The sequence below is a fragment of the Castanea sativa genome, chromosome 4 (assembly GCF_040712315.1).
Source record: "Castanea sativa cultivar Marrone di Chiusa Pesio chromosome 4, ASM4071231v1".
Classification (NCBI taxonomy): domain Eukaryota; kingdom Viridiplantae; phylum Streptophyta; class Magnoliopsida; order Fagales; family Fagaceae; genus Castanea; species Castanea sativa.
In genome coordinates this window covers 47,534,587-47,554,181 of record NC_134016.1, presented here as the reverse complement: position 1 = coordinate 47,554,181, position 19,595 = coordinate 47,534,587, and the positions used below count along the sequence as shown (strand labels likewise).

General features: G+C 32.9%; 1 protein-coding gene and 1 long non-coding RNA gene across 7 annotated transcripts; one reads left to right on the top strand and one right to left on the bottom strand.

Annotated features, from left to right (window-relative positions):
• Positions 1 to 4,496: 4,496 nt before the first annotated feature.
• On the bottom strand, positions 4,497 to 19,587 carry LOC142633101 (uncharacterized). 6 transcript variants are annotated; one of them, XR_012843802.1, is made up of 6 exons: positions 19,410 to 19,587; positions 19,252 to 19,328; positions 9,066 to 9,144; positions 8,813 to 8,959; positions 8,373 to 8,493; positions 4,497 to 4,775 (listed from the first exon to the last, which is right to left on the bottom strand). It is a non-coding gene; the product is annotated as an uncharacterized LOC142633101 (long non-coding RNA). The 6 variants fall into 6 exon arrangements; XR_012843800.1 differs by lacking the exon at positions 19,252 to 19,328 and having other exon boundaries at positions 8,813 to 8,964; positions 19,392 to 19,587; XR_012843801.1 differs by lacking the exon at positions 19,252 to 19,328 and having other exon boundaries at positions 19,392 to 19,587.
• On the top strand, positions 6,403 to 7,103 carry LOC142630284 (putative nucleolar complex protein 14). The gene is made up of 2 exons (XM_075804267.1): positions 6,403 to 6,552; positions 6,661 to 7,103. Exons 1-2 carry the CDS (start codon positions 6,497 to 6,499, stop codon positions 6,923 to 6,925), a joined length of 321 nt encoding a protein of 106 aa, XP_075660382.1. The 5' UTR covers positions 6,403 to 6,496; the 3' UTR covers positions 6,926 to 7,103.
• Positions 19,588 to 19,595: the final 8 nt, after the last annotated feature.

The window sequence follows — 19,595 nt, the reverse complement described above, 5'->3', positions numbered from 1 at the left end:
TTGGAATCTTGTAGAAGAAAGCATTTGTGGTATGAGGATTAAAGAACTTTTCTATAGGTCACTTGCTAGAGTTATGGCACAAAATACTGTGACTCTAGATTTTCTTGAAAAGATATTGATGCACTCCGAAAGTTTTTTTTTTTTTTTTCATTATTATACAATAGAAAGAATAATACAACACACTTGTAATAAATATTATGTTATGCAAAATCGAGAGTTACTATTATACTTTAGTGATCATGTTAATTATAATAATAATAGGTTAATAATTATTTTTTTTTTCTTTTTATGACAATCTTTTAAAATTTGCATTCTATGTTTGTTTTTTGATGATGAATCATTCAATTTTTAGTTCGAAGAAATTATTTTGCATATGATTTTCAAATTTAATATTGATTTATTTGATGAACCATGATTTTATTTGCTAATTTATTTCCTTAATTAAAAAAATTAAGCAAAATAATTCGTTAAATTTTGATAACCGCTAATCGGATTTCCTTGACATGCTCAATCCCCGTAAGTCATGTAATTGGCAATGAAATTTTTTTGATATGTCAAAAATTATTTGATTTATTTTGTGTCCCTATCAAACTAATATGAAAATAGTGTTTAATGATATCACAATTAATGGAAACTAGCTTGTAACCCCATGCATATGCATGGATATACTTAAAAGATACACATTAAAATACATAGTATAAATCTTACATATATAATTTAAATATTATTGATAGTCATTCTTATATTTTTTTAACTCTTTAAAAAGTCTTGTAAGAATGTTATTAGGTAGAAAATGTAAATTGTTCATTTTAAAAATATTTCTATGTTCATTAATTCTAGACTCTTTGGTTTTTGTACTCAATAACTCACTCAAATGGAAATTTATGATATGGTCCCACATTTGATTCCAAAATTAAGAAATAAAAACCTCTCTAAAAATAAATAATTTATGACGCAAAATTGGATTTCAATTGTAGAATTTGATTGGATTTTCTCTAAACTTTTCCTATTAATATATATATATATATATATATATATATATATATATATATGACTTATAAATTTGAATTGTTTTTAGTTATACAAAAAAAAAAGCTCATAAATATAAAATCATTCAAATTCTCTCTTCCTTTAATTTTATATATAGTGTTAGATATATGATTTTTTTTTTATGATTTATTTATATTGGATTCTTCGTTTTCTATACTAAATTAACTCATTTGACACAAAAATTTTAAAAATTTGATTAGATGGGACATATATATATATATCTTATAAATTTGAACTATTTTTAGTTCTATATAAAAAAAGGCTCATAAATATAAAATAATTCAAAAATCATGTTTTTTATGGTTTGCTTATATTGGACTCTTTGTTTTTTACACTAAATTAACTCTTTTTTGTACCATAGATTTCTAATAAATTCAATGGTTGAAAAAATAGCATTAAATGATTATTGCTTTCCACATTATTTAACTAATTAATAACAGATTTTCTCTATCCTCATTTACTACTTTCCATAGACCTCATTGGGTGTTGTTTAAATGTATCCTTTTCTTCCTCTTTTTCAAGATTTTTAAATTTTTTAATCTTTTACCCAATAAGGGCATTATCATCAAACAACCCGATTAAGTTAAAATCCACATATTTACCAAACTGTCGTCTAAAGTATTACAAACTTACTATATATGGAGAAGTCCTACATCGAATTCAGATATATGGAGACCTCACCAACGAGTTCCTCTCAAGACACCTAGACACAATAGCTACATACTTTTGGGTTTGCTCTTTCTCTTCCAACAGAGAAACATCTTAATGGCTTCCTACGCACTATCATCTTCAAGGTTGTTGACCCACTCACATTCATCAATCCATTCACTATATATATATATATATATATATATATATATATATATATCTCTCTCTCTCTCTCTCTCTCTCTCTCTCTCTCTCTCTCTCTCTCTCTCTCTCTCTCTCTCTCTCTCTCTCTCTCTCTATGGGTTCAGTTAAAGCTGTTATAGTTGAAGATAGGGCGGATTTGAGATCAAAAAATAAAATAAAGATGGGAGTAGGACAAGAAGAGTGTTTATGTAAAGAAAGCATCAGATCTTGTGGAGTGTCAATTAATGAAAGAAGGTGGTAGAGTGTCAAAAGTGTGTTCTATACTAAAATTATTTTTCATTACTAAGCTTGCAATTTTTTTTTAGTATGAAAGGGACACGGTTAAACAATACCTAATAAGGTCTATGGAAAGTAGTAAATGAGGATAGAGAAAATCTGATATATATATTTTTTATACAAGATAAAATTTATACTCTAACCTAATTTAAGTGTATATGTGTGTGAAGTTTCATCCTAGAGACTTGACCCTCAGGCTTTACCCCCCACATCTCACAAGCACTTATACTTTTGGAGTGACTATCGCACTAAGGGTGTGTGATGATAATTTGATATTAATTAGGTAAATAAAGTGGAAATCCTCAATCATTTAATGTTATTTTTTTAACCGTTGAATCTATTAAAAATTTACGGTACAAAAAATGTGTAACTTATTGAACCCATCTCATAAATTATTGAGTAATCTCGAAAATTATCGGCTTGGTGACCTTGTACTCCGGCCCAATAAGAAGAAGACAGGTCATTAAAAAATTGATGACATAAGTTTATTGCCATGTCACCCCACCACAGCCTACTACTCAGACCCTTTAACCCAATCAATTCTGACTTTTGACATCAGGATTCAAAAATTTTCGCACCTGAAACCTTTCCAAACTTTGTTTTATGAAGTAATATCAAAGATTCAAAATGTCTTCCATGGGTCGTTGGTCATTTCCCCCACGCCAAAGAAATTGTTTTCCTGCCGAATTTGGGTCATCGTCTCCATTCTCCAACTTCCCACTCGGCAGCGATGGAAACTTCACCACTGCCCCGCTCATTGCTGCAGGCCTCCTCCACGTTTCTGAGAAATCCAAATGTTATAGATCTGAGAGGTATGTTGTTCCTCCCAACAAGAATGATATTGCTTGCTCCAAGATTCAAGCAATGAATGGGTGAGTGCACTTTCCCTTTCTGTTGGTCAGATGAAATTCCCAGGTTTTCTTCTCCCATAAAATTTTCTGCTATAGGTGTTCGAGATTTTTTAATTTTTGTATTTGCTCTTCTTTGATTTCCTTTGATACTCATGTTGATCTCTTTGATGATTATGGTTAGTATTTGATGGAATGATGTGTTATGAATTATTTTTGTTCTGGCTATTTTGGAATTCATGGCCAAGTGATTTTACAACTCTGGTTCATTCTGTACTCCAATTGTTTGATAAAATTCCCCAATGTAAAGACAATGTCATTTTTAAAGAATTTTGGTATAGACCTTTCATGAAACTTGCTTATTGCCGTGAGAAAAGCTTAATTTAATCATCAAGACTCATTCTTGGACGTGTTGTTGATAGTTCTTACACATTTTGGAGTTCACTTGTGATGTTTATTAATAACTGTAAATTTCAATTATGCTATTTTGTATTAATCGTGTGATATATATACATATATTCATACATTATTTAGTATTGATATTCTATCATCATGCAGAAGAAGTTCAGACTTTAGAGAAGCAAGATGAGCAGAGGTGGAGAGAAAGGTCTCAAAGCTACAAAAATTCAGTAGGGAATTTCAATGGATAGCTGAAAAATATGTCTGATGATGCTTTCATTTGTGGAAACAATTATACTTTCTACATTGAAGCCTTGCTGCCTAGCTTTCTTTTAGGAGTCCTTTGTTTTACCTTTTGGTTTTCTTCTACCAAAGTGAATTTGTTTTTAGACAGCTTTAGTTTGAAAGAAACTACTCTTTGTACTAACAGACTTATAAATTTTACTTAAGAGCCCATGGAAAGTTACGGTGTCAACAATAAACTGTCATGATACTTTCTATTATATTTATTCTCTTTGTAATCATTTTGACTTGGAGCCCATCGAAAGTTATGTACTAATTTTATATGCTTACATTCCAAAGAAAAGCTTTAATGATCTTGTAATGTATAGGTTTTTGAACTAAAAGAAAGATGCCTTATCTTAATTTAGTTTCTTTGAATTTGAAAGCATTTAGTGGAAATGCATATTAACACTTGGTGTGAAATGGTTCAATTTTAGTATGATAACCTTCAAATACATTTAGAAGATTTGTTGAAATCAGTGATTTTTTTTTCTTTTCAATAATGGTATATAAAGCATTTATTTTAATAATGGTATAGAAAGCAAAGGTGAGAATTGCATTGTAGCAATGAAGCTTAAAATTAACCTATCTCAGCTTTTTATTATGGTTAATGGTCTTGTTTCATAGTCATGAACAAGGGAATTACTGTGTTAATTAAATTGACAACCACATCCAATGAATTCAATAATAGTGGGCAATAAAAACACAAATTTACATTACATATGTATTTTGAAATTACAAGAATTCAAATCTCATTGTTAAAAAACAATGTTACAAGCTAATTATCAACATAATTACAATGACAAAAAACAAAATAAAATAAAATAACTGGACATATAATAATCTTAATAACTTAATCTGGTAACTCTTCCTGAAAACTAGGAATTTATTGGCTGAACTCTTATATTAATCCAACACCTCCCTTGGATAAAGGAACCACTCCAACAATAACTTTTTATGCTTATCCACGTTGCTAGTCACCTACATCTTTTGCTGCAAGCGCCATCCACAAAATTGATGTTATTTATCCTCATCATCATTCTTAGCTAGAATCGAGTACCCCTGTTGCTGCATACAACCACTTGTTTGAATCATAAATCATAATAGAAGCCAACCAGTTAGTGCACATAATTGGTCAGGTATGAATCATCCATAGAGTGCTATCAAAATCTCAAAACAAAGATAAGCTGCACTTCACAAAATTATATAACCAAAGAGGCCTTATGACGTCAAATGGGTTGCAATAGCAATTATCAAAAAAAAAAAAAGGGGGGGGGGGGGTTTGTAATAGCATTAGAGAGTATAGACTAGTCTCTAGGAAGATTGATAGCATAAAACACAATCCAAACAGAAATGACGAAAAGAAAAGTGAAAAATAATGTTTAATTGACATAATATAGAATAATACATTCCATCAACTTATGTCAGCATCACATTAACATGAATACAAAAGCCACAAGAAGTTTAGACTAAATTACAGCTTGTATACCTGCCTGCTGGGCTCTTCAAGAATTACTGCATTTTTTATTTGGCCAAAAATAAAATAAGGATTCCTGAAATTTGTTTTGATTAAGATCATCCTAACATGACAACTCCTTTTGATATTCTACGTGTGTGGAATATCAACTTGCTAATTCTAGTTATAATCTCACAAGTACAGAAATGCTTTAAATAAAAAGAAGCTATTAAAGCAATAATAGATTCACTCAAAACCAGCAAATACTTCACTAGTTCACTCAAAGAAACAAAAAATTTTACAATCCAACCAATGTATGTGTTTATTGGTCTGTCTCAGAAAGTTGGACAAGGTCTGAACGACAAGGGTGCGGGTAATGAGATCTATCTAAATTGTGGTATCAAAACGAAACAGTAACCGCAAGACCCAATAGGCAAAAAAATTGCAAATCAAAATCACATTGCAACCTAAACCCCAAACAGTATATTCAAACACAAAAATATGCAATTCAAATCATTAATAATGATTTTCTTGTAATGTATATATGAAATTTCTACAAATCATTAATCTCAATTTTCTAAAACTAAACCCACGATCCCAGCCCTTAGCTCCCTAACCCACGAACCCAACCCTTGCCTTCCTAACCCTTATGAACCCAGACCACCACATCGGGTCTGCAACCAGCTCTTGCATTGTGAACGCAGACGTGAATAAGTTCATCAAAGGCTCTAGGTCAGCTCCAAGGCGGCAATAGCGGCGGCGACGGGTACGGACAAGCCAACAGTTAGGCTATTTCTCTTCTTTATGGCTCTCTTTCTCTCTCTCTTTTTGGATTTTTCTTGCCATTGCTGGATTGGAATTTTGGGTTTTTTATTGGGTTTGCTAGGGCTTTTGTTGTTTGGGTTTGTTGAGGTTTTTGTTCAATTTTTTTTGTTTGTTTGGGATTTTGTTGCTGGATGCACAGAATGTTTGGGGTTTTTGTTAAATTTTTTAGGTGATGGATTTGTTGCTAGAACTCTCTATGTGTGTGGGTTTTGTAGTACTTTGATACTGTTTTTTCTATGTATTGATTTGGGATCCCATTATGTTTGATGGATCACTGAGAGAATAGGGGCTGAATTATACTATCTTATATATCTGTATTTGCAGTCAACTTTGAAGTCTATTTTTATTACATACGTAGCTGCATGACATCATTTGATTGTCTTGGTATTGATTGTGACATTCGTATTGATCAGGGGCTATTTTTTCATGCTGATGCTGGTTGGGAAAGCAAAACAAGGAGATTTTTTTTTTCAAATGGACAGCAATTTCAAAGGGGCAGCAATTTCTAATGCAGAAGCAAAAGCCAATGCCTATCAAAATGCTGAATCAGAAATTTGAGGAGAAGTAATTTTCTTGCCCTTGCTCTTAACCACATGTTAAAACTTTGTTGCAATAGATAATGTTACTTACAATTACTGGTTGGAACTGAGAATTTGTCATGTTGTCTTGCAGCTTTGTTAAGGGTAGAGATTATGATCCAGATCGTGAACGGGCTGTCAAGAGAAAGTTGCAGAAACAAGTAAGACATGAAGCTGAGGGGGCAACTCGTGAGTTGCGGAAAGACGCATTTTTCTTACTTGAGGTTAAGGAAAAAGAAAGAGCACTATGGGAAAAAGAAAGAGCAGAGAAGTATGAGAAGGCATTAGCTTTCCTTCAAGAACAAGAACATGGTATAAAATCTGGACAATTGGGAAAAGGCAAGAAGAGGGGAAGATGAAGCTGACTTTTGAATCTTGTATTACATGCTATCATTATTTAGGTGGTGTTTAGGTATACATAATATTCTTGGAATTGAAGTGAATTGAAGCCTTGGAATTGGAATCAAAGGCGCAATTTGATTTTGTTGTATAATTATTGTTAACTTAAGAAATTATAAGCAAGTTTTTCCCTTCTCATATTGATTTCATTGTATTATAAGCAACGTAAGTGTTGGCTGCTGTCCCTCACGCTCATTGCATATTTTCTAAGTGTACAAATTAGAGCCTTAAAGTGCAGCACCTAAAGCAACACATCCAGTGATTGCTTTCAAACATCTACTCAGATTATTGAGAAACCCCTCCAATTCCCTATCATTGTCTTGCATCTAAATCAAAATTGAAGAATTATTAGAGGAATCAATGGAAGAGGGATCTTATCCCAAACAAAACGTCACACCAAGCTCAATATTTTGTTCCAGCTAGATTGATTTATGTTTTAAATAGGCTGAAGCTAGTTGTAAAGCTTTCTTGGTTGATTTTTTCCCTTGACACATGATTAATCATCATGGAACATTCGTCCAAACTCTTCTTCACCCTTTTCAGCTTAATCCTAACTAGTTCAGCATTATAAGCATCCCTTTTCCTCACGTTAAGGTTCAAAAGGAGCATACAGTTAACTGCTCCAAGTCTTTTTCAGCCACACAAGCATTGGTCTCCTGGTATTCTCCTCACAGGCAGCATTTTACACAAACATCTGAATCTTCCAAACCCGTGAGCCTTAACGTAACACTGATGCTAGTGAATCTTCCAACTTCATATCAAAACTCTTAACAGTATCCCTATGCTCACCCAATGAGAAAAATTCTAACAACGGATCTAAGACCCTAATTTGAATTCTATCCAAAAAATTAAAAAGCAACTTATAAATCATGACTGATCAATAATAACATGTTACCCAGTAATTGTGCAAACTGCAAACACCAGAGCCCAATAACTTTTCTTACAATAGAGGCATTTTCCTGAGGTAACAGACAGACAACTAACCATTAATACTACCTGAGGTAAAAGAAAGAACGGTACTGATCAAACCACTGTACATAAGATTTTCCGGTATTCAAAGGTTTGAGCATTAAAAAAAACTAGGATCTGAATCCAAACTAATTATGGATCTAAGCAAATATTACTGAACTAGGATCCATATCATCGCCAAAAAAAGACCTCAAGAAAAAATAATTATATATGTAACCAAACCAGAAAGGAAGGCAAACTAACTTCATATCCATATTATGAAAAGCCAATATAAAATCTAATATAAAAACTAGAAACAAAACATCATTGGCCTAAAAGTCAAGTCCAACATAAAAATAATCAAAAGATTCATTCGTAATACCAAATATTCAAAAGATGTATGGAAATCTTAAAAATCATGATAAGTTCATTAACTTCATGAAGCTATAAATATTATACCTTTATTTCTATAGTACAGACTTGTGTAGCAGGAATACGAACAATTTTCTCTGCTTCCTTGTCAAATACCACAAATATTGTGCTATCACTTTCATCCTTGACATGTAATTCTAGTTTGTACCTGAAGTTTTTGGCAAATGTGTAAGTTTCTTCAATATATATTTTATATGTAATATATTTTAATCTTTTTCATAAACTAGAACTAACCTTATTGTTGGAAAAGAAAATTCTTTCTTGCAACTTTCACACCAAAATGTAGATCCAATTGTTTTAGCCTTTTTATGACAATCAGTGCATGAAATATAATGTCATCCATTTTTAGCATTTACCTTTTTCACGACAGCCATACAATAGAAAATCGCTTCCTAAGTAATTTTTTTATTAGTATATTACATGAAACTTTGTCATTAATCAAATACTTATTTGGATTTTTAACTTACCTGGGATTTTGATTGCTCAAGAAATTTTATAATTTTGCGTATTGTCCTCTTATTTTTTATCACTTCTTCAGAATCCCAGTGGATGTAATCCTGCTGATTATCCAAGTTGATGGAAACCTTTGTTGCATAGGTGGAAGACAATGAAAGCTGGTCTTATTACATAAAAGAAAAGTTAATAGTCAGCATAGCATTTAACTGAACCATAAAAATAATAAAGTCATCATTACATAATAAAGTTTGTTTTGTGACATACAATTACTGAGTACATAGCACTCGTATTATTTGTACATGATTGGCTGCTCAACAGATTGATTCCAAGGACCAAGCTCCAGCTTTGAAAAAAGATAAATTGTTGGTTGAGATTCAAAGAGTGAGAAAGGAAATTAAAGCTCCCAATATGTGAAGGAAATAATTGGGTAGGTCAAGCCATGAGAGGTCCAAATAACAACAATGAAAGGACAAGAGACTTAAACAATATCTATTATCACAATGACCCCACTCTCCCTGATATGTATCCATGATTTTAGGGCATTTAGACTTGCAGACCAAGATTAGGTGTGCAGAGGGAAAGAGCATTTAAGATGAAATAAATAAGGAATGAGATAAGTTTGAAGAAAGAACTGGATTGGGTTGTAAAGTGGTCATAGAGTCGTAACAAAATAGACTCTCACATCCAAGTGCCCTACTGCCTCTTTCTTTAGTACAAAGATGGGGCCAGCAATATTATGATTTCAGCAATTAATCTTTGATATCATGGTGTGTCGTTATCAAATACAGATAAAAAAGAAAAGTTTTAACATTGAGATTGATTGTCATTAAAAGCATTCTGCATAGGACCTATTACTTAGTGTTTCACAAATAAAAATGTATATAATGTCACGTCATTTCTAAAAAACAAATAGAAAGGATATATGCCACTCACAGCAATGGTGAAAAGCATACTTTTTAACCAAAAAGAAAAAAGAAAAGAAAAGCATACTTTTTTAACCAAAAAAGAAAAAAAGAAAAGAAAAGCATACTTTTTTAACCAAAAAAGAAAAAAAGAAAAGAAAAGCATACTTCCACTCCTCTCAATATTACTAGCTTAAAGTTTGTAATAGTGCATTTTTATCACATGGTCCCTATCCAAAAAAAAAATTATCACATGGACAGAATCTCAGAGTGTTAACATACAAATGTTCTCTTTTCTTATAAATATAACTACTAAATTGATCACAATTTTGGCACATCAACATAGAATCTACCATTTTTGATCCAGAAGAAAAATTGAGCTCACTAAAAACCAAAAAGTGTCACCAATCTCACTCAATTCTCAACCTGATACATGAGATAAAATCTACAAGATAGTAAGAAAACAAATAACTGTAAGGATGAAATAATTTCCAAACATGGTCCCAGTGCATGTTATTATAGTAAGCAGTGAAAAGAATCCTTTCTGCCAGTGCTGATAGAAAGAGTAGGGTTCTGCTAGTGCAAGAAACGTAATGAAGAATTCTCTACAGGTGGTTATTTGTCAAGTTATCCAATTGAATAGCAATTTGGCCTAGTAGACAACAACAAAAATAGCATATTTTCAAGTGTTATTAGTGTGTGATTCATTTTAGTGTCCCCATGCTTTGATCAATAAAGTTCTTGAGGATCTAATAGTTACTCTTAACAGAAGAAAACATGTAGATACACAAAATACAGCATTAGTACTGCCTTGTACAAGGCATTTTGGAGGACAGAGGAACATCATTCCTCATTTACAGGTATTTTGAAATGTATGCTCCATCTCAAAGCCTAGTACAAAAGTTATTGAAACAAAACTTGAACTCTTATGACAACTTTTCTAAACCCAAGTAGTAGCAGATTGTATATTGTCCATTTCCCCCCTTCTTGTCCTTGCTACTAAACTAAGCTACAAAGATTAGTTTAATCAAATTATTTACCTCAGTGTGAGAAGAAACATTAGGAGTTCATTGGCATGCTAGGTATTGTAGCCCAACTATAAGACTTTAGGCTCCAGAAGCAAGGCATGGTGTAAAATTGCAATCATATCATGCCCTGGGAAGTGGCCCAACAAGCTTCAATAACAGGACCGAGCATGGAAATGTGAGATTTCTCTCAACTTATTTTAAAACCAATAAAATACTTTGTGGGGGGGGGGGGGGGGGGAAGGTTATAAGGGACAAAAGTTTTTTTTAAAAAAATTGTGGTCTGTACTGTCCAGAAATTCTAAGAATATCAATTTGGAGTTCTCCAAAGTTGAGGAGCTAGTCAAATCTTATGAAAAATGGGTATGGTACAATCAGCTTTCCGGATTACTAAATGATTTTTTTCCTTTAATGGGGAATATCATTGTTTTATAATGGGCAAAATTTAGGTACAAATATAATTACTTAGGTGTTGTACCTTAAGTTCAACTACATGTTGTTTCTATCTTTATCTCACCAAAAAAAAGAAAAAGAAATCAATTACATGTTGCATTGAAGATTTCAATGTAGTACAAACAATGTTATCTTTTCCAATGACAATTAAATTCAACCATGTGACTTATTGGCCGATATATATGTATTCTCCCGCTCCCTCCCCCTCAATCCAAATAAGCATTAATAACGGTACAAAGCCAATGGTTGCGCCTCATCTGCAAGAGATTTCATGACCGCCTAAGAATCACCTTGCAAAATACCTTGGATAATACCAACTTCCACGGAAAACTCCAAGGCTCAGGCAGTAGCTACTGCTTCCACCTCATCTACTTGATTAATTTGATAAAATATTATTAATTGATTTTAAATACACAAAAATTGTCCTTAATCCATTCATTACAGAGGAAATTATCTCATACAAAATGTTTATACTCAGAAAATGGATCTACAAACATGTGAGCCCAGTACATGTGAGAGGCTCCACTAATGATTCAATATAGACAAAGTTTGCTTCCATCTAATGCTCCAGTCACCTAGATGGGACATGATGTATGATAGTAAATAGTGAAAAGAAAGCTTCTGATAGTGCTGATGGAAAGAAAGAGTAAGATCCTGCCAAGAGCCAGGGATCTTCATGTAGAAAAAGAGTTATTTGTAAAGTGATGCATTTCATAGCAATTAGGCAAGGTAGACAACAATGAGAATAGCATCTTTGCAAGTGTTAGTGTTATAAATTTTAATATCCCCATTTTTTTATGTATGGGAATTCTCAAGCACCTAACAACTCTCAACAGAAGAAAATATATAACTACACAACATACAACACTAGTACTGCCTTGTACAAAACCAATTTTTGGAGGACAGAGGAGCATTAATCCTCATGCAAAGGTTTTGTGAAATTTATGCTCCATTTCAAAGCCTAGAACATAAGATATTGAAACAAAATTTGAACTCTCATAATAATTTTTCCAAACCCAAATAGTAGCAAGTTCTATATTGTCCTTTTCTCACCTCCATGTTCTTGCTACTAAACTAAATTGCAAAGACTAGTTAAAGACAATGTAACTTCATTGAATGGCCCAACAATAAGATTTTGGGCTCTAGAAGCGAGCACGATGTAAAATTGCCAACCTTTTTGGGCCGGGAAAGTAGCTCAACAAGCTTTAACAACAGGACTAACCATGGAGAGACAAGGTGACTCCAAGGATTTGAGATTTCTCTCGCCTCATTTTAAACCAATAACTTTGTAAGGGAAAACAAAGAATGAAATGTTACAAGGTACAAATATTTAGAAGTCTATACTATACAGAAATTCTAAGAATATGAAAAGAAATGATAAAAGTTATTACTTCCTTGCACGTTGAAGAAGAATCTCTAATAATAAAAATGAATTAATGGCCTTTTGAAGAAGGAAATTGTGAGGCTAACCCTGTGGTCTTGACCCAAGAAAGCTAGAGTCCAAAGTCCGCGACCCCCCATGTGGCGAGAGTCGAGCCTAGCAATCCTCCATCAGATTCTTGCTAACAAGGACCTAGCTCTCCTGACAAGTTAACCAAACAAAGCTCAAAGTTGCACCACACAGGTGAACTCAATAGCTATCTATCTTCCACATGCTTTTGTTAAACTAAGCCATGCAAAATCAACCCAATTTCAGGAACTTAAAAAGACTCAAATCAATAAAACTTCGAAAGTCTACTACATCAATCATTTTCTCAAATTAATGAGGAGTCACTCCTGTCTAAGACAATACTCTTTGTTCATCTCAATTGTTTTACCAGGGGAGTAGCCAAAGAAAGTGAACAATCAAACACATTTTTTAAGAAGTAAATAATGAATTTTGTTAAAGAAGAGGAGTGCTCAAAATCTAGAACTTGCATATTCTATAGAGACAGATTTTATTGGAAAATAATCACTTAAAATGGAATAATTTCCACTGGGTCATTATCACCTGTGTAATAAAATCAAATGGCCCCAAAGTGGGCTAAGAATTCTGTTCAATGCTAGAAGAGCCAAAAAAATGAGAGTAGATGAAAATGAAGTAATTTTAAACTACATCTGCTCCAAATAGACTACTAGGAATCTTTGTAGAGATATCATAAGCCAATCATCATAAAGGATCACAGCAAAGGCAAATTCAAAAATTTTGATGTTATGGTAATGAAAGAAAAGAAAATGTAATTAAGTCATGTGCAATATTTCATATTCCACATATGTATAGCAAGGCTACAAAGGAAACTATAGCAAACTACATTTGATTATCATTTTGCATAATCCAGAGGAAAATCTGCTTGCCTAGTAAAAATTTGTGACCAATGGTCTTGATTTCCCAAGGACTAAGAAGAAGCACAACCCAATTATCATAGAAGTGTGGAACAAGACGAGTCAAACAACTTGCTTTAGCCTTCCTTGAATATTAATCCAAACCATGGTGCATTAATCTGAGCCACATTTGGAGTAACAAACCTGCACACATAACCAAGTATTTATTCTAATACATGCCTAAAAAAACTATTAAATCTTCCCCCAACCACATAGTCAAACATATAATAGCATTCATGGAAGTATAAGACACCTCAACAACCAATTTGGAGCACAATTTGATGATTATGATTCTTCCGGATAAACCCACAAGATAGCAAAACAGGTGAATCTACATATTGAGCAACCTCTAACACTGTAGGTATCAATAGACCAACAATGCAACAAGCTGTATAAGGAATGCTGCAATCCATGAAGATCAAGTTTAGAAGCCATTTTTATTTAGTATCAAGTTTCAATAGTACTCAATTAATTTGATATTTAAAAAAAGGTAAGACTAAGAGTTCATTGACTCAAGCCATACGGGGGCACTTTCTCTTTTTCTTCAAATTTTACAAATAAATGGTTAATAACATTCCTTTATAGCCTATTTTCAAACAGAATCAAGGATTAGGTTAGAATACCATTAATATAGTACAAAAGTATCCAGATGACCTGAAAATAACCAAAGGCACAGTAACACAATCTGCAGTTTAATTTTTTCCAAAGTAGGATATCAAATAAAAATCTACATATGGCCAAAAAATGAAAGAACACATAAAGAGAGGCCCACACTAAAAATCTTGTTAACTTGTCCAGAACAGTGTCACCCCAGGGCTAAACATCATAAGAACCATCATAAAACAAAGATCCTTATCTTAGTTTCCATAGCCCTTGCTTCATAAACACAATTCAGCAATCGCATTGCTATTTTGATTGGTAAATACTAATTGTTTACACTTCAGATTAGACCCACGACTTCAGCATCCATCCCTTGTTTATGAGACGCAAAGAAGCCCTTGCGTGATAAACCTATTTCCCCTCATTGTTGATCTGAAAAGGTTTTGTGACATTGTGAGGAATGAGAACTCTCAGGCTTTGAGTCACTCTGGTAGAGTAAAAGCACTGGCAGTGATTCTTGAAATAGACATAAAGGGAGATATTAGTGATAATATGACTGATTTTATTCATAGAAAGAATGTTTATGTTGCCAGTAATTACCAAAAGGCATCTGCAAAAAGCTCTTCAATTATGTCTTTGAAGCATTCAAGGACACCACTATTATTTTACTTTCAACCTATGCTATACTCTCTCTACCTTAGGTATCAAACATCATGGCTAGAAAGATGGGTAATATCATAGTGGGAGTATTATCGTTGCTGCCATTCTAGTTGTTGTTGTTTCTGCTGTTTGTAACTTCAAGCAATCCAAGCAATTTGAGAAGCTCTCCCAATGAGTAGAGACATCAAGGTGGATGTATTGAGGGATGGGCAGCACCAACATATTTTAATGCACTTGTTGTATTGTCATTGGTTGTTACTGTACTTTGGCTTATTATGTGAAGTGCATGTTGATTATGTGTTGGCTAGTCACAATCTGGGTCGGACATAACAATCTGCACTGACAAAACAGGCACCCTTACATTAAATGAGACCAAGGTAACAAGATTTTGCCATTAAATAAGCAATGAGGGAAGCCAAGTAATATTTAAAATATAGGTTCTCAATCGCTTGTGACGATTTCTGGGAGCCCTTGTTGTTTTTGATATGAATATCAATGAAATCTATAATTCATGTTGAAGACTTTAATTCAAAGAATTTAGAGAAAAACAGAAGTGGAGTTTTGGTGAAGAGGAAGAGTGAGAAGGCTATTTGATACTACTACACGGGAGCTCCAGAGATTAAGGGATACAAATTCAAGAAACTGATTTGAGCTAGCCTTTAACATGACATGATGGTAGAAAGAAAATTTATCCCCTGCTCAATTCATTAAATAAGACCAACTCTATGACAAATTAATTACCTACTCCGAAGTAATTATTTGTTTTACCAAGTATGAAGTGATACTAAAGTTCAAAGCTAAAGTCATTCTTCCTTGAACTTTCTTAGGCATACAGTTGAAGAAATAAAAGATAAACATGATCAAGTATAAAATTCATAGATTCAACGAGACAAGAAGTAATAAATATCATTAGTTTGAGAAGTTCATTACAAAACTCAAACTTTAGAAAATCAGAGAACTTGCTCCAACTTGACTAACCATAATATTAGTCTACATTTGATCTTACTTATATGTTGTCATATGTAACAAATCAGCAATATGGAGAGCCTTAAATCATACTAACTAAAATCACAATGAAGAAAATGTAAACCAAACTTGGAGCAAAGTGACCACTTGATTACTCCCATATGATCAAAACCAAATTACAAAACCAACAATAACCAAAATTTAGGGAAAACACACACTAAACAGTTACATGAAAAAGTTACAAGAAACACATTATTTTATTTCATAGGAAATTGTCTGCCATCTTTTCATCAGTTGCATAATTGGTATAGAAAGATGATTGATTGTCAATGAACCAGACTGTAACAAGAAGAAATTATCAGAGTTCTCAGGTCCCAAGGTTTTGTAACAATGCTCAGGTTATATTACATCTAGATAGAATAGTATCTGGCAAGAGAACAACAGTACCCCAAAAGGAAGATGAAGATTTATTTCTTCCTAAGTAGAATTAAAAAAAAAAAATTGAAATTACATGTGTCCCATCTTGAACACCTTATCTGAGGCAACAGGGGCAATACAAGTTAAGCAAAGAGAGGCCAAGGTGGCTGTTGCCTCCCATGGGTTTGAAGTTTTTTATATTTCTTATATGTATATAGATAATCCTTTGTGTTGTACATCCCAATTCTTCTAATTTAATACAACAGTCCCCTTAGTTTTTGCAAATATCACAAACACTTAATTCCATTCAAAAGTCACAGGTTTGGATAGTATTAACATAAAATGAATAATACAACAGAAAAATGATTGGTCTTTATTAGAGAATTTTTACTTTCCTTATAAAATATATTTTTTGACATACCTTATTTAAAATATGCATATATTTTTCTCAAATAAAGAAGTTATTGTCCCCCTAAAAAAAATTCCAAGTTATATTATAAACAAAAACAAGAAAAAAAAAGTTTATTCATTAGAGAGGCAAGCAATATGCATATAATTGGCCTCAATAAGGCAGCTAACCAAGAAGAGAGTAATTTAAGAATGTATCGTCAACCTTTTATAAAAATATTCCACTAACTTAAAGCAACAATATTTATTTTAAGCTAACCTCTATCCATTGATGTTGGTTGAAATTATAGACATTATGTAAAAAGAAATGAACAGAAAATTAAACTGAAAAAACCACAGCATGCAATTTTTAATAGATGAAATGAGAGAATATTTGTTGCTCTAATACTCTAAATCTTCTTACTCTAATACACAAAAATAGGTGAAATGAGAGAACATTTGTCTTGCAAAAATAGGTTTTGTACAAGTGTTCTCTCAAATGGTTTTGTACAAATATGATGTGTTCATGACAAATGTTACTCTCAATATGACAAATGTTCTCTCGTTTCATCTAGTACTACCTTGTACAAAACCATTTGTTGCTCTAATACACAAGATATTGAAACAAAATTTGAACTCTTATAATAACTTTTCCAAATCCAAACGGTAGCAAGTTCTATATCGTCCTTTTTTCCCCTGCATGTCCTTGCCACTAAACTAAATTACAAAGACTAGTTAAAGACAATGTAACTTCATTGAACTTTCGACCTCAATGTGTGAAAAAAATTAGGAATTCATTGACATGGTTGGTATTGTAGCCCAACAATAAGATTTTGGGCTCTAGAAGTGGAGCATGATGTAAAATTGCCAACCTAGCAGGGCCAAGAAAGTGGCTTAACAAGCTTTAACAACAGGACTAACCATAGAGAGACAAGGGGACTCCCAGGGTTTGAGATTTCTCTCACCTCAGTTTAAAGCAATAACTTTGTAAGGGAAAACAAAGAATGAAATGTTATAAGGTACAAAAATTTAAAATGTTTTGTGAAGTCTATACTCTACAAAAATTCTAAGAACATGAATTTGGAGGTTTCCAAAGTTGAGGGCGGTCAGATCTTATGAAAGATGGGCATGGTACAACCAGCTTGTAAAGGTTTTTAAATAATCTGCGTCCTTTGATGGGATTAGCATTGTTTTCAGTTAATTGGTAATCCAATGCTTCCTCTCAGGCATGGTGTGGCATTTTTCTTTCCCATTTTTCTGTAATATCTTTATTATTGCATAATTGGAGCTTTACTATTTGCAAAATCAACAAATAAAGAAATTTGAGGAATCAAAAACACCCCATTAAAGGGCCAACACAAGATACCAGCATATGAGCCACATTTACAGTTTTTTTTTTTTTTTTTTTTTTTTGTGTTCAGCAACTATGCTAAGCTATACAGAATAAAAAGAAGAACTAGAACAGATATTGCAAGCACATGTATTGCTCTACATGATGTATGCATCCCAAGATTTAGGATGGAAAGGACCAGAACAGATTATATAAGAAATGAGATGCATATATAAAATGGTAGTGGGAAAGGGAAGAACAACATTTAAGGAACTGATCATGAGATCAAGCTAAGATGAACTGAGTCAAATGGCAATGCTAACATTTTTCTAATGCTGATTCTTCTCTTTCAGGGATAATGGTTGCATCATGAATCATGAGTGACTCTGAAAGGTTATCACCCTACTTGCTCAGCCATAACGTTTTTGCTAACATATATAGGAAGCCATACAAACTGATAGGAAACTAAGAGAAAGGTTTCATGGTGAACTCATTAGTCTAATATCACTTGAGTAATTTAATATTCTGGGATGCAAAAAGAGCTTAAACACAACAAAAATTTAGAAGTACAGTCACAAACATAAAAAGATACAGACTGCAATTGCCTTATCCTATAGAATTTTGGAAGAGCAGTATGGCTTACAGGTACCAGCTTTGAGAAAGAAGAAACTATGAAGTGGCAATTGGAATACAAGCGTGAAAAGGTAAAAGGCTACAGATGAAAAGGGCGCAATAGCATGTAACATATGCCTCCATTGATTAATGGAAGACCCCAGTGTAGGTAGCCATTAGGAAGCTCACCAATTAGATGACACTATCAAAGAAAACATACATTCCCTTAAGCTACTCTACTGGACACATTTAGGGAATTCCCAAGCAATTGATCTGAACACTAGCCCTTAAAAAAGTTAAAAGTTAAAACAGTACAAAACATAAAATTAGATGATAATGTCCTTTGAGTCATACTGAAACCAGGTATAGGTGCTACTTTATGCAACAAACCCCCAAGTCATTCCATAGCATCTACCAAACAAGAGGCCCTTGCCAAGAGATAGTCTTACCATTATTAAATAGACTTATTTAATTTTCAAAAAAAAATTATTAATTAGACTTATTCAAGCTGACTAGCTGAGAATGTTTAATAAGATACCATTCCCATATTAGACTTTGAATATGGCATCAGGGGATTAGTATAGTACAGAACAATTACTAATTAAATAGAAAAAGTAAAATAACGCAAAGAGATGACAAAGATACTAGACTGAAAAAGAACAAAAGCATAGGTAGTCATCAGTCAATGCAAGTCAAAATAGATATGATAACCAAAAAAAAAAACAATAGAAACTAACCTTTTTAGAGAAAACAACAGGAGAATGATAATAATTGTAAAAATGTATGGTTTCTGAGTAAATTCTTATCACAAGACCTGAAACACCTAAACATTGTAGAGTGCCTGGACATTTGAAACACATTTTTAAATAACATCAACCTTAGAATCCACCCTTACTGTTGATGAAAATAGGGAATTTGAGAGGACCACCAGCTAGCTGGATCATAAAGATTCTTGTGCAATGCCATACTCTTGTCTAATGTAATCAGAGCAGGCCAAGGGTTACTGACTTCTTCTAAACTCAAATTTCAAATTGCCAGCCCATATAGCCGCCTCCATAAAACAAGTGCTTGGGGTTTGTCG

Bases quoted from the DNA above. Each gene is read 5' to 3' on its own strand.
- LOC142630284 (XM_075804267.1), top strand. From the start codon at position 6,497: ATGCAGAAGCAAAAGCCAATGCCTATCAAAATGCTGAATCAGAAATTT. The intron at 6,553-6,660 runs GTAATTTTCTTG...GTTGTCTTGCAG, and splicing joins AATCAGAAATTTGAGGAGAA to CTTTGTTAAGGGTAGAGATT.